The sequence below is a fragment of the Mustela erminea genome, chromosome 18, assembly GCF_009829155.1.
Source record: "Mustela erminea isolate mMusErm1 chromosome 18, mMusErm1.Pri, whole genome shotgun sequence".
Lineage (NCBI taxonomy): Eukaryota > Metazoa > Chordata > Mammalia > Carnivora > Mustelidae > Mustela > Mustela erminea.
In genome coordinates, this window is record NC_045631.1 from 39934233 (window position 1) to 39949252 (window position 15020).

General features: G+C 48.4%; 2 protein-coding genes across 2 annotated transcripts; both read right to left on the reverse strand.

Annotated features, from left to right (window-relative positions):
- Positions 1–493: 493 nt before the first annotated feature.
- LOC116577693 (gasdermin-B-like) lies at positions 494–3840 on the reverse strand. The gene is made up of 2 exons (XM_032321294.1): positions 3460–3840; positions 494–3072 (listed from the first exon to the last, which is right to left on the reverse strand). The coding sequence occupies exons 1-2, from the start codon at positions 3563–3565 to the stop codon at positions 2897–2899; spliced, it is 282 nt and encodes a 93-aa protein (XP_032177185.1). The 5' UTR covers positions 3566–3840; the 3' UTR covers positions 494–2896.
- Positions 3841–6082: 2242 nt separating this feature from the next.
- LOC116576924 (gasdermin-B-like) lies at positions 6083–14942 on the reverse strand. The gene is given in 7 exon segments (XM_032319478.1): positions 6083–6611; positions 6613–6707; positions 7527–7602; positions 8229–8349; positions 8351–8470; positions 11689–11944; positions 13428–14942. Coding segments are annotated over 7 exon segments (1011 nt in total). The 5' UTR covers positions 13435–14942; the 3' UTR covers positions 6083–6275.
- Between the last annotated feature and the right edge of the window lie 78 nt (positions 14943–15020).

The following is a 15020-nucleotide window of genomic DNA, read 5'->3' on the forward strand; positions in this document are numbered from 1 at the left end:
ATATTATATGTTTATTTAAAAATTTAAAAATTATAAATAAATAAATTAATAACTCAAGAACAAATATAAGAGTATCATTTTTAGTTGTAATAATAACAAAAACTAAAACTAAATAACAAAAACTAAAGTTTAGTGACTAAAGAAAGTGGGACTATGTCAAAGAGTAAAGGGATTTGATAGGAAATTTTGATTAAATCTTTTATATTATTTTTTGTTCAGGTATGTTTTCATGTGTAATCCATGTTTTTAAATTAAATTTTTCATTGAGGTTAAAAAAAACTTGGGGCGCCTGGGTGGCTCAGAGGGTTAAGCCTCTGCCTTCGGCTCAGGTCATGGTCTCAGGGTCCTGGGATCAAGTCCCACATCAGGCTCTCTGCTCTGCAGAGAGCCTGCTTCCTCCTCCCCTCCACCTGCCTCTCTGCCTACTTGTGATCTCTGTCAAATAAATAAATAAAATCTTAAAAAAAAAAAAAAAAAACAACTTGCAGTAAATGAAGTTAAAAACAAAGTGCCCAGATCTTAAATGTATGTCTTATTAGATTTATATACATGTAAACATCCACATAACCACTATCCTGATCAAGTCATAAAATATTTCCAATGCCCCAGAAGATTTCCTCACGCCCCTTCTAAGCCAGTACTGCCCTCACTATTCTGACTTCTACCACTATCATTTAGTTTTGCTCGGTTTTCACTTCATTTACATGGAATTATATACGATGTACTTTTTTTTTTTTACTTTTTTTACTGATGTAAAATATAGTGAACTATATTGATCATAAATGTTAGCACAACGAATCTTTATATATTTCCAGCACCCTAGAAGATTCCCTCATGCCTCTTCTCAGTTAAGACTATTCCACTAAGATAACCACTATTTTGAGTTTTACCACCATTGCTTAGTTTTTCCCTGCTCTTGAGCCTCATATAATGGGATCATACAGTATTGTGGTGGCCAGGGAGGATTTTCTTTAGGAGAACCTGCTGCAGGAAGCATAGCTGACTAAGAAGCTCTGTCTGCTCCCTTGTACATCTCCCTCCTGAGACCAGGCTTCCCGGGGCTGCTTCCAGCCAAAGGCTGAGCTTGGGGTGGACATTAGAGCCTGGCCAGTCCTGCCTGATGGGGACTCAGCGCTGAGCAAAGAGGCTCTCGGAACTGCCAGCAGTCTGAGACTCTTCTTACTCAATCCTTCCCTCCTTCTCTCCTTTCTTAGGTTTTAGACCCTCATCGAAGTCTTGCCATTCCCCCTCCCTCTCCCTTTACTCTTTAGAGTCGCTTCCGTTACCATGTCGTTTGCACATCCAATTCTGTTTTGTCATCTGCTCCTCAGAGAACTCAAATATGTTCTTTTGTGTCTAGAGTGATTTGCTCAGCACTGTGTCTGTGAAAGTCATCTATATTGTTATGTGTAGCAGTAACTTGCTCTCTCTTCTTGCATAAATATGCCACAATATATGTATCCATCCTAAAGTCACCGGACATCTGAGCAGTGTTCAGCTTGGGGGTCTTAACGCTCATGTTTTTGTAATGCGTGTCTTTAGGTGGAGACGCACACTCCTTCCTCTTTGGTATGTGCCTAGGAAGTGGAGGGGCTGGCTCGCAGGCATGTGGGGGGCCGGCTCGCAGGCACCTGTTTAGCTTTCTATTAGACACCATCAAACAATTCACTAAAGCAGTTCCCCCCCAACAGCATTTATGAGAATTCCTGTTGCATATAATATTTTTACCAATCTAAAAGAAAAAACAACTCAAGTACCAAAGATAGAAATCAAATTTATTATATCATCCTAGCTTCGTGTTTAAATTACCATTGTAGACACTGCTTCACAGGAAGACTGTTAAAGTAGCCCAAAAATGTCAGCAGTGATTATATCAGAAGAAGAAGGGGAGATCACCTTTGACCGTGAGCAGTATGTGAAATACTTTACAACAAGCATATATTTTACTTTTAATTACCTCGTCTGAAAAAATATTAAAGATAAAAGGTTCATGATGAGGCAACAGCAGTCTCCTCCCACACTCCTGCTCCTCTCAGGCCCACACCTCCTGGCTTGAATGCCTTTAATTGCTTTCTAGTTTCCAAAGATGTGTCAGAATCTCTTATCTGCTGCCTCATTCTCTTTATCATTGTGGGTTTACATCTTTTCTATTGCTTTACTTTATTTAGTTAGGTTTCAAGAGGGAGAGAAAATTAATATGACCAATCTGCCAGTTTTAGTCAGAAGCTCATGCCTACAATCCGGGTTGATTTTTGGACATTCTCATGTAGGGAACGTGATGTATTGAAGAAAAGTCGGCTGTTTGTTATAAAGACAGCATTCCGGTGACCGGAGGTGGGGGACAGGGATGGCCTGGGAGGGGAGCCCCCAGAGGCTTGTGAGGAGAATGGTTTAAGGGCTGACATACAGTTAGGAAGGCACAGAGTCGGCTTCTCCCCCAGCTGCAGCAGGAGGGAAAGAGCAACACCAGAGGGCACAGAGAAGTCATGTGTCACGGTCTCAGCCCACATCACAGGGCTGCTCATTTCAGTTCTGCTTCAGGACAGATTCTACCTGGAAAGAAACACACCAGACTGCAAAGCTAGGTACAAGGAATCATACTAGAAATGGCAAATACTTGGCCACACTTCTTAATCCTGGGCCCTGGCAGATGTAGTAAATTATCATGCCACTTTTTACTGCAGATCCTGGAGAGTCTCATATTCTCTCAACATAGTGACAGGCACTGCTAATCAGTGTTGGCACTGCCATCCTGGGACAACAGTTTTCTGCGCGCCCCTTCGCCCCGCCCCCTGCCCATAGGCTAGCAACAGAGTGTAAAAAGCCCATCCAAGTTGTCTTGGAAACCAAGTGTTGCAGGAAATTGCCACAGACCAGCTGAATAGATGCAAATTAACTATGAACTATGAAGTAGGAAAGACTGTCCTTGGGTCTTCTGAGTCCCTTGAGAGCACAGGTATTCACTTCTACTGGCCCTGGCCCTCAGCCCAGGCTGTCTTCCCTGGTCCTTCAGCAGGGGCAGGGTCCCCCTCTCTAGGGCCTCAGCCACACGATGCTGCTCCTCAGACAGCTCTGGAGGCAAAAAAGAAGGTGAAGAGGGTGGCTGGCAGAGAGGACAAGCACACAGTGGGACAGAGCTTCAGTGTCTCATCAGCCCCGGGACAAGCATCAGAAGGAGGTTCCAGAGGGCCCCTGGCAGTGACAGATGAGCGCTATTCCAAATGGGCTCTTGCTGTGCCTCCTGCTCCCCTCTTAGCCTTAGTCAGACTGTGCCAGCAGGTAGAGTAGGTACCCCCTAATCCCTGGCCTGGGGAAAATGGCAAGGTTCTAAAATGTGAGGGTCTATCCTGCACAAAATGTAAAAGGCAATGTATGCCCCCTTCCTCCTAGGATTTGAATCCCCACAGACCCCTCTGCTCGGCAATTCCTCCATCAGCATACAGCCACATCCCTCCTCACTAATCAAAGCATCCAAGATATCCAGAATGCATCCTGTATGTGCCTTTACCAAGAACCCAGCAGCATTAAAAAAGCTACTCATGAGAAGACCTGCTAGACCCTCCATCTGTAGGCCACCAGGGATCAGGACCTCCAACGCCTAGGGGCAGGAAATGGGGGAGATGACACCAGTCCCACTCTAGTAGAGTGGCAACTGCCCTCTGAGGCAGCTTAGCACATCTTTTTGTTCCTTCTCAGTCAGATCCTAGAGGCCCTCACCATGTCCTTCTCCTTCACGTTTCTGAAATCCTCTAAATTCAAAGACTTCCCTGTAGAGACAGCAATTAAGAGCTCTACTTACAGGGCGCCTGGGTGGCTCAGTGGGCTAAGCCGCTGCCTTCGGCTCAGGTCATGGTCCCAGAGTCCTGGGATCGAGCCCTGCATCGGGCTCTCTGCTCAGCAGGGAGCCTGCTTCCTCCTCTCTCTCTGCCTGCCTCTCTGCCTGCCTGTCATCTCTCTCTGTCAAATAAATAAATAAAATCTTTAAAAAAAAAAAAAAAAAAAGAGCTCTACTTACTCCTGGGGTGCCCGGGTGGCTCAGGCGGTTAAGCAGCTGCCTTTGGCTCAGGTCATGATCTCCAGCCCTGCATCAGGCTCCCTGCTTGGTACAGAGTCTGCTTCTCCCTCTGCCTCTGCTCCCCCTGTTTGTGTTCTGTCTCCCTCTCTCTCAAATAAATTAAAAAAAAATCTTTAAAAAAAAAAAATCAAAAACTCGACCTACCCAGCCAACAAGTTCCATTATCACCAAGGCCCCATTCTTCATGAGACCACTTTTCTGTCTCTTTCCTTCTTCTAATATTTTCCTGTTAAAATAAAAGCATCCTTCTTCCTAGACACCCACCATCACTGCCTCCTGCTAACCCCATCTCCATCTTCCCAGCTCACCCCCAGTCTAGTACCAACCCCAAATTCTTCTCCATCTCCAGGAAATCAAAACTTATTTAGTCCTTGCCATTCAAAGTGCATGTTGCAGCTTCTGGAAGTTTCTTGAATTTTCTACCTTATCTAGACCTTCCTCAACCCCTACTGAGGGCCTCTTAGGCAGTACAGCTCTTTTGGGATCCAGGCGAAGACTTTGAAATTCCGGAGGAAGCCACATTCAGAATCACAGGAATCATCTAGTCTAACCCACTTGTGTGAAAGTCAGGATAACCAAAGTTTAGGAGGTTACAGAGTGTGAGTGGCAAAGCCACAACAAGACCCTGAATCTCTCTGACTCCCAGTTCCAATGGTCTCTTCACGGCCAGTGCTATGTGAGAACTGGACTTTAATTGTGCTTCCCAGGCCTCTCAGCCTTCAGTAAGGGCTGGGACCCCAGGACCCAGCATACTGACCTACACAAAGCAAGTCAAGGTTGTCAGAGCCTGGAAACCCCAGGCCAACATGCAATCCAACCTGCTTCTCCAACACACAGGGGTTTTTTCCTGCCCATACTATGGTTCCCACCCCTGGGTGCACCCTATTCCATACTCAACCCTAAGAACTGTATAATTCCGGGCCATTTGTTATCCTCTTTTTTAAAACAGTATCCTTGCCCATTCTGGAATGATGAACAGAAGGCCTTGAAGCCACTCACCTTCTGGAAAGGATTTTGTGTTGCCCAAGAAACAAATATCTAAACTAGTGCCAGAAAGAGAGAGAGAACCAGTTCTCAGAAAGACAAGTTCTTTCTCTGTAAGTTCCTCTTTCACGTCTCTCCCCAGTCCTCACACTCTGCCCCTCACCAAAACAAAAAATGAAAACAAACTCAGAAAGAGACAGGCGTTAACACCTCTAGCTAGGGAAGGATTAGGGTTATAGTGGGGCAAATCCTGGGTATCTGAGCAAGAAGCCTCAGACTTCCTACCCAGCCCTGAACCCTCCCCCTTCCCTGGAACTTCCCCCCCACCTTCAAGCTCACCAGGGCCCCTCCAGACTGAGGCAGAGCCTAGCTGAACCTATCCTCACCTACCCTGCCCCCACCACGTCTTGCTTATTCATTCTCCCCATGTTGAGGAGGACTGACAGCCCAGGACCCCCTTTAGGGAGTTGGTCACTGACCTTTGGTGTTAGGAAAAAAAAGCTCATACTGATTAATCCTTGGGTGCTTTGCAGGTTATCTTGCTAGATCTCCCAAACAATTCCACTTTTACAGATGAGAAAACTGAAAATCAAAACAGATCGGTGGCAGCCCCTGGGTGGCTCAGGGGGATGAGATCTGACTTTGGCTCAGGTCATGATCCCAGAGTCTTGGGATCACCCATAGTTGGGCCCCCTGCTCAGCTGGGAGTCTGCTCCTCCCTTTCCTTCTGTCCCTTCCCCCATTCAAGTGCACAGGGCGGGCACTCGCACTCTGTCAAATAAATAAAATCTTTAAAAAAAAAAAAGGGGGGGGGGGACCTGGGTGGCTCAGGGGGTTAAGTCTGCCTTCGGCTCAGGTCATGATCTCAGGGTCCTGGGATTGAGCCCCACATCGGGCTCTCTGCTCAGCCAGGGAGCCTGCTTCCTCCAGAGTCTCTCTCTCTCTACCTGCCTCTCTGCCTACTTGTGATCTCTATCTGTTAAATAAATAAATAAAATCTTAAAAAAAAAAAAAAGGACCAGTAGGTAAGCCAGTTTCACAGCTAAAACAGGAGCAGAGCTGAAATATGAACCCGCACCTGACCCCAAAACTCATGTTGTTTCCACTGTTGATTCAATAAATGGTTATTAAGGACCTTTTTATTCCAGGCGCTGTGGCTCCTGCCTTCCTGTCTCTCAGAAAGGGAGGCAGACAATAAGCAAAAATCCCCATGTAATTATGAACCGTGAGAAACTCTGAGAAGCAAATGAAAACAGGGCATCACAGGAGAATAACAGTGGAGGGACTTAGCAATGCCACACACGCTCTCTTGGGGCAAGAAGAGAAGGCCTAAGGCGGCCAAGGAGCAGTTGAGATTGCTCAGGGAAGTCTGGAAGAAGACCTGAAGAGCCGGGGGCCTGGGCTGGCATCCCTGGCTTACGGCAAGTGGGCCAAGGCTTGGTTCTCGCATAGGCCCTGCCTCCCAGGATCCTAACCTTGTGTTCCTCCAGCTCTGCTGTGTACACTGCCGTTCCCTTTTCAGGGTTTCCTTCCTTGCCATCTCCAGAGTCTCCTGTCACCAGATACAGGTCTGCTCTCCTTTTCAGGACTGACTGCAACAAAGTAGGTAGTCTTCTGCTTCCTGGAGGGAGAGGAGGCGGGGGTAGAGCTCAGGATCCCAGATGCCCCACCTGCCAGTGCCATTGCCCTTTCTCCATCAGCTAGTTCCTATTTGAGATTGAGGGCCTCTGAAGCTGGAAAACCAAGCCACACGGCACCCCATCATAGTTCACTCTCCCCACGGTGGGGGCAAGGAGGTGGGAAGTGGGAAGGGAACTCACAAGCATCTCTGGAAGATTACGGAGTGCCAGCACCAGGACAGACTTCCCACGTCATTTCATTGCCCCCTCACCACAGCCCTATGATGCAGGCAGAACTGCACCCATTTCTCATAAGGAAATTGAGACAGGTCTAGAGACAGGTTGTGAACAGCCCAGGGCCACACAGCTAATAAGTGCGAAGTCTATATGAGTCTGTATGAGTCCAAAGCATGGCCCTTCCCATGGCACTGAGACAGGCATTTTCCCAGGCCATAACACCCACCTCTCTGAGATGGGGCTCCAATTCCTCACATTGGTCCCTGGACCTGGCCACATTGTCCACAGCCTTGGGCTCCAGAAGCCTGTAAAAATAGCTTGATGGAACTTCATCCAAATTTGCAACCAAAAGACCCTCCAGGAAGACCTACATCCTTGCCTCTGCTAAACACCCTCTACCTAATAGCCTCCCCCCAATTCTATATACACACCCCACAGAGCCTCATTCTAGAAACAATAAGCACTCTAGAAAGAAACTGAGCTCCCTTAGAAAAACTCCAAACGCTGCTCCCCAGCAACACTTTGATAGCGGGGGGTAGTTCAAAGGACCAGTGAAATTTCAGTGTAAGCTTTTCACTTCTGAACTAAAAAGGGAAAACCAAAGGCTTCACCATACTGGGGAGGGCTAGCCCTGGAGAAGGTTGAGTCTCCTCCACTGAGCTGCTCCACACTTTCCGACATCTTCAGCTAGGAAAGAAAACACCCACACCAACAAAATCGCTGCTGCAGGGGAAGGCTGGCCATGTCCCTATAAGTCCCTCAGAAGCACTGTGTCCTCAGCCATCAGAACCTCTGTGGCACTTGGTCAGCGCCTGGGGTGGGGTGCTGGCACTTTCTGTGCAGGAAACGTTCTGCACAGGGGGCTTTAATTTCACTGTACTTCGCTTCTGCTGTCTTACTGAGCACCTACTGTGTGCTGGGGATAAACACAGAGAGGTTGATAAAGCCAGTCCCACCCGGTCAAGGTCACGAGCTGTTCCTATGCCACTGAGGGAGGGGGCTTGGCGGGCCACAAGGCAGAGTGAAGCTGTACAAAACATGGATCTGGACAACTCAGTAGGAGAACAAAGGAGAGTGGCCTCATGAAACCAGCAGGTTTTGGTCCAACTCCGAGGCATCAGTCACCCTGGAGGGTAGCAGGATGTGAGTGAGTTGGAGGTGTCAGAAGTTTTCCTGGAGGCTGATCCAGATAGAATGAGGAGGTTTTCTGAAGGGGGAAGAAGAGGGCAGGCTTGAGTGAGGGGCGGGCTCTGGGAGGTGTTGGGAGTATGGCATGAGGGGCTGTACCAGCCAGGACCACCTCTACCTCAAACACTCCTGGTGCCCAAAAACAGGAATTCCCCCTCTCCCTCCCCATGCTGCCCAACTCCAGCCTCCCTGTGCTCAAGGGAATCCAGATATTGTTGGGGTATCTGGGTCTCCAGTATCTTGACTCAGGAAGGCCCCTACAATTGTTATTTCTTTGGGTAATTTCACTGTCAACATTCCCTTTGAGTCTACCATGTCCAGAACTTGGAACTCAGCCTTTGGAGTTCTCTGGAAAGAGAAGGGTAAAGGTCATGCTGAGGCTGACACAAAAGATCTCTCCAGAAAAGCCTCCCTAGAACAGCCCCACTCTGGGCTCCCCTCCACAATCTCCTTCCCTTCTGAGGAGGCCCTCCAGTTGAGACTCCCAGGAAACACTGAGGTCACCAGGAGTCATCAAGGGGTTACACAATCCCGGGTTTGAACCCATTCTTCTACCTTCTTACCAAATGACCTCAGATAAGTCACTCTCACTCTTTGAATCTGTTTCTTCATCCATAGAAGGAGAATGCTAATAGTATCTACTTCCTGAACTTGAGAAAACTATTTTTTTAAAGATTTTATTTATTTATTTGACAGACAGAGATCACATGTAGGCGGAGAGGCAGGCAGAGAGAGAGAGGGAAGCAGGCTCCCTGCTGAGCAGAGAGCCTGATGCAGGGTTCCATCCCATGACCCTGAGATCACAACCTGAGTCAAAGGCAGAGGCTTAACCCATTGAGCCACCCAGGGAATTAAATAAAACAACAAGGGAAATTAAATAAAAAATAAAACACAAAACACAAGTTCATTCCCCATGAACTTGAGGAAATTAAAACAAAGCAATCAAGTGCTTATTAGCGAAATGCCTTGCACACGTACTAAAAGCTCAATAAGTGTGAGCTAGTCCTATTTAACTATTTATGAGGCTGAGATGAGACAAGGAAAACTAAAGCTAAAGAATTAGGAGTTGGGAAATAAGAACTAAGCAGAGTCTAGTCTCTGGCATTTTTGCGAACCCGTGTAGGTATAAAGTCAAGCAATTCTGGAAAGTCGCCCATCTGTGTGGACTCTGCCCAGACTGACAAGGCGCCTCCATAAGGGCCTGGCTACCAGGTCAGCTGCTGCACTGGGGTTAGGGGAGCCTGTGTGGAGGTCCTGCCAGGCCAAGTGCCTTTCTCTCAGAACTTCTAGATGTGAAACTACAGAGGAGAAAGACCTTCCACTGCTAGGTTGGGGGGATGGGGGTGGGCAGGTCTGGATCTCCAAAGAAAAATGCATTTTGGAACTAGTGGAAACGTGACAGAACTGGAAATAGTGCCTCAAATCCGTCCTTTATGTGTGACATTAACGTCTGGGGCCCATTTGTTTCTTGAGCAATGTACAAGACTGCACGTACTTTGTCCAAGAGGAAAGAAAAATGAAACCTTGTGCACAAAAACAGTATAGTATGGGGAAGGGGGAAAAAGGCTAACTTTACAGAAGAGAAACGTGATAAACACCCCATCAGCCAGGTGACCAAGGTCAACACCAATAGCGATAAGTCATGTTGATGGCACATCCCCTTGCTATGACGCAGTGAGAATGGCGCTTTACCTCTACCGTCTCCCTCTCCAAAACCCATTGACTCAGTCTAGCCATGAGAAAGAAACATCAAGCAAATTCAGGTAGACACGCATCCTACAATATGCCTGACCAGTGCTCCTCAAAACTGTCAAGGTCATCAAAAAGAAGGAAAGCCTGAGAAGTTGTCAGAGCCAACAGAAGTCTCAGGAGATAAGATAACTAAAGGTAATGTGGATGAGATCTTGGAACAGAAAAAGGATCTTAGGTAAGCACAAAGATAATCAGAGTAAAGTATGTGTAGTTAACAGGAAAGCAAAACAAACCAAAAACCTATGCACACTTTAACCATACATCAGCACCATGTAGTTAAAAAATAAATAATCTTTCATTTGTAAGGACTTTTTTTTAGTTTGGTTTCACCTCTGCCTCTGAATTTTTTTTTCTGAATTTTTTTTTTTTAAGAAATCTTTATTTCATGGTTTTGTGGGGGTTTTTTGAAAAAAAAAGAAAAAAAGAAAAAAAAGAAACCTTGCCTCTGAATTTTTTATGCAAACAGACAGCATTTCCCTTATAGGAAGTTAACTGACTTAGTCGGATTTTTTTTTTTGTACTAAACACTTTCCCTGTCCCTGGAGAATAACACATCATGGCAAAACATATGAATCCTAGTTTAAAGGTTTTTTGTTTGTTTGTTTTCTGTTTTCCTTGAACTGGTCATTTAGCAAACTGTTTTGGGTTTTTTTTGTTTTGTTTTGTTCTGTTTTGTTTTGTTGAGAACCAGCTTTTAGAAAATTACCTCTTGGCAATTTGCTTCTCAGAGAATTAACTCAAGTCTTTGAACATGGATACCCGATAACCATAACTGTGAAATTTGCCTGAAGCCCCTCACTTGCTTAACAAAACTCCCCTTGTGGAAAGGCCCACCACCTCCCAAGTAATCTGGGCCCTGTTCTTGGTCACATAGCGGCAGTTACGGCACGGGACACCGGCTCTCAAAGGTACAGTGGAATCCTTAGGTTCTTTTCCATCTCTTGGTGAGATCCAAAAGGGCTGCCGCAGAGATGTCTGAGCGGGGAAAGTCCTCACCCTCGGGTGTGAGACACTGAAGTCTCCCGGTGAGGGTTCAACAGCACTTACCCTGGGGCTTCCGAAATCCAAAAAAACTGAGTTTGGAGGCAAGGGAATGGAACAGACTCCTCTATAAATCCTGCAAGCCCTTAGGGAGTTCTGGTCACCCACTCAGTCATGATCTCCCAGGAACAGGAAGGGTAACAGCCCACAGCAGAAGGATGGGTCTGAACTTTGACTGAACGCTCCTTCTGCGTGGCCACTGTGACAAATGATTCTCCTAATCTACCTCATTGGATTTTTGCAACAGTCTTATCAAGCTGACACAGGAGGAAACAGACCTGGAGGGAGGAAAGCAACTTGTCCAGGGGTCACCCAGCCGGCAGGAGGCAGAGCCAGGCTTAGAAACCAGGTGCCCTCGGCTCTAAGGCCTGTGTCCTTCCTTAACCACTAAGCAAACTGCCTCCGTCTATTTATCCATCGAAATGATAAACATATAAACACACCAGAAGACCTCAGCTAATTTAAGAGTGAATTATTTACAAAGCAGAAACGTGGGAAAGGAAGACAAGTTAGGAATAATTTCCAATAAAAATAAATTTCCACTCCCCCCCACCATTCCTTTCTCCCCATGCATTTCTTTTTTGCATTTTTTCCAGTTAATTTAAATTCCAGTTAGTTAACATCTTTTGTGCACTTCTTAAACTGAGGGGTATGGACACATGCAGAGAGGTTCTAGTACATGCAAGTTCTCGGTTGACTGGCTGCCATGCTTGCTGGCAATGGAGCGGTGACAGCATGGCAGAGCAGGAGTGGGCAAAGTCTCCTGGCTGGCCATTTCTTACCCCCTCATGCTAACCTTGGGGCCCAGAACCCAGTTTATCAAACAGTCCTTTACCCTCCCCTCTCTCCAGTATGTCCTCTTGGGTGAGGTCTATCCTGTGGTACTGGTATCCCCAGAAATTTCTCCTCCCCCTCACCAGAGAATAGCAGTGAAATCTGTCAGTGTCAAGGATGCTTCCGACAGCAATCACATTCCCTCCAGGATCCACCTCTTGGACCCCAACTCTTGTGACTTCCTCAAATCTGCTGGACATTGTGCCTGGACCAACTGGAGAAAAAGAAGCTAATATCAGTTTGGGAGAGGGGTATATTGGTTCAGATTTTTAAATCTACCTTTGGCATCCTGGGGTCCGAAAGTTCTAGAATGATCAGGACTTGAATTATTTAACTTTCCTGTTCCTAGAAGGCGAGGTGGTCACTACACACTAAGGAGGGTGACCATCACAAATGCCAGATTCTCCTCTGTCCTTTAGAGAACGCTTCTGGAGGAAAGCTGGAGCACTCATTACCCCTAATGGACAGGAGAGCGAGACCTATTTTCTGCATTTCCCACAGCCGATTTGCTCCTTTGCTCAGAGAGGCCTGAGGGGTAGGAAGGCAGGCCCACCATCTTCCAGCCAGAGCCCCACCAGTGTTGATGAACAGAGGACCCAGGAAGGGATAAGGGGCATGGCTGCCAGACCTCACCCTGCCAACCCCGATGATTACTTCTTCCCTTGGCTCTCCCTTCTAGGCCTCCATATTCTGGAAGGCAGAGGGATGGGTGCTCCTACCAACCATTTCCCAGTGAGACAGTGGTAAGTCAGCCTCAGAAAGAAATAAGAGAGAAAGGATGGAGTGTAAGAGTGGCATGGGGTGGGTGCCCTGGATAGCCCCCCATCCTTAGGCCCGATCTCCTCAGTTAACACGTCAGCCTCTGAAGGGTCCCCTTACTCTGGGTAAAATAAAATGAATGCCAAAACCGCATCTGGGGGATCTCCCCCACCCACTCTCCCCTTCACCCACCCCTGGTCTACAATTGACCCCTGTTCCTCTCTAGCTCCCCTGCGGGACCCTCCATAGGCCCATTACCAGTGCAACCTGATACATACGGCTGGTCCTTCCCTGTTTCTACTCAGCGGCGGCTCTTTGTCCCCAGCACACTGGACCCTTCAGGTGCTCTTACCTCCAAATCCTCTTTTTTTTTTTTCCCCCATGTATAAACAGGTTTTATTCCCATCACTATGTGCACCCCTCAGAAAGATCACTAGAGACATTCAAACTGTAAGAAAGGTTACTGTCAGATTACCACTGCTTGTCCTCACTCATCTGAAGATGTTTTCACCATGATGTCTAAAAATCCTTTTTTTAAGATGTATTTATTTATTTGAGAGAGAGACAGAGACAGAGACAGAGGGAGAGCGGGAGAGAGAATCTCAAGCAGACTCCCTGCTGAGTGCAGAGCCCAACGCCGGGAACAATCTCCCAACCCTGAGATCATGACCTGAGCCAAAATCAAGAGTCAGTTGCTTAATCAACTGAGCCACCCAGGGACCCCTGCCAAATCCTTCTCTTTCTCTCCCCTTCTGCCCCTCTGCCACCTCTTCCCCTTGAGATCTATTTCCCTTTCTTCAGGCTCCTCTGCCTTCCTCCTGGGGCCAGGACTCACCTCCCAAGCTTTCTGGGCTTCACCTCCCCATCCTCCCTCTAAGTCCCTTTCCTCTGGCCACTTTCCTCTAAGTCCCTTCTGGCTCGCCCAGGCACCTACTCACCCATCATGGTGGCCAGCTCTCAGCTCACTCCCAGCCTGGGAGTTCTTCTGGGGGCCCAGAAAGGCAGTGTCCGGGACCCACAGGCCCATCCCAGGGTTCCACTCACCTCAGCTGCTCACCAGGAATGACGGCTGTGGAAATCCCCTGTAAGATCTCTGCACAGGTGCTGGCCCGGTGTGTCTCAGGAACCCCTAGGAAGGGAACAGAAAGAACTGGAAAGCTGGGGTAGGGCTGGGTGCCCCACCTCTCAGGCCTTCAGATAAGCCATGATCTGGCCAGAGGCAGGTCAAGCCAGAGGGAAGAAAGTCTTTCCCGCTCTTGGACTCAGGGAGCCGGAGGGAGAGATATCTATATATTCACCTGGTACGTACTCGAGGTGCATTTGGGCCAGAGGATGGTGCACCGGAGATGCCGCCGCCTGTCCTCTCGCCCACCTTCTTCTCCAGGAAGAAGCCTTGGGCCCCCACCCCTCAGTCCTCAGAGATAACCACCTGAGTGAGGCTGCCTGTCTTCTGGGCCCCCTCAAAACAACACCTAAGGAGAGGATCGTGGCAGTGACAACAGGAATAGTACTAATGTGACTGCCCTGTACTAAGTACTTACCCAGTGCCAGGTGTTGGGCTAATCCTCACAACAGCCCTGACCCGGATTATCCTCCCACCACAGAGGAAGAAACTAAAGCTCAGAGAAGCAGGGCCTCGAGGCTGGGAAGGATTTGAGCACCAGCCCCTCACCCTGACTGCGCTCCTGCGAGTGCACGGAAGCTCTCAGGGCTCCGCCACTCTCACGAATGGGCCCAGGTGGCCGACTGGCTACCCCCAGGGCTGTGTAGGCCTCACTCGGTGGACTTGGGCAAAAACACTGCACTCTTCCCAACACCCACTCCAAGCACGCTGCCGCTGGCAGTGCCAGGCAGCAGCCCCAACCGCCCGGGGCGGCTCTTCCCTTCTACCTGGGCCTTCACACCTGTCTCAGGACTAGCACAGGTCACTGCAGAGCATACAATGAAAGGTCCAGAACCTCAAAGACCAGAACTCCCTCACTAAAGGACTCCCTCCTTTCCTGGACCCGTGAGCCTTAACAAGACCTGGATGGAGGCTTACATCTTCCCTACCCCAGGGATGCTTCCAGAAGAGGAAAGGAAGCACTGATTCCCCTGAAGACGGAAAGGCCAGGAGGAAATGCAGACCTCCCAGGGAAGAGAAGTGAGAACATGGGAGGCATCCTGAAAAAAGGACTGGGCACCCCTTGGGACTCCATCTTCGTTCACAAATCACTGACCCCCTTCTTGGCCAAGCACAAGCCATCCCTCTGCCAGCACGGCCCATCTCAGCCAGCCCCAGTAGACTAGAGGTATAAGTTCAGACAGAGGAACGGCCACGCCAGGTCACAGAGAACTCTGCCCTCTGGCCTGCTGTTCCCTCTGCCAGTTCCCTCCCAGCCCCTCAGGCTGGTGCTGTCAGGGGAGGGCACCAGGAAGAGGGGCAGTCCCAGAGCCTAGGCAGAGGGTCCCCTTCACTCCCACACTGCCCTCAGTGGGAGCCTCGGCCCCAATCCCTGCCCCTTCCCCCGGGGCCCTCCAGGAAGCAGAGG

Bases quoted from the DNA above. Each gene is read 5' to 3' on its own strand.
- LOC116577693 (XM_032321294.1), bottom strand. From the start codon at position 3,565: ATGGAGGGTCTAGCAGGTCTTCTCATGAGTAGCTTTTTTAATGCTGCT. The intron at 3,073-3,459 runs GTGAGGAGGGAT...TTTTGCCTCCAG, and splicing joins TATCTTGGATGCTTTGATTA to AGCTGTCTGAGGAGCAGCAT.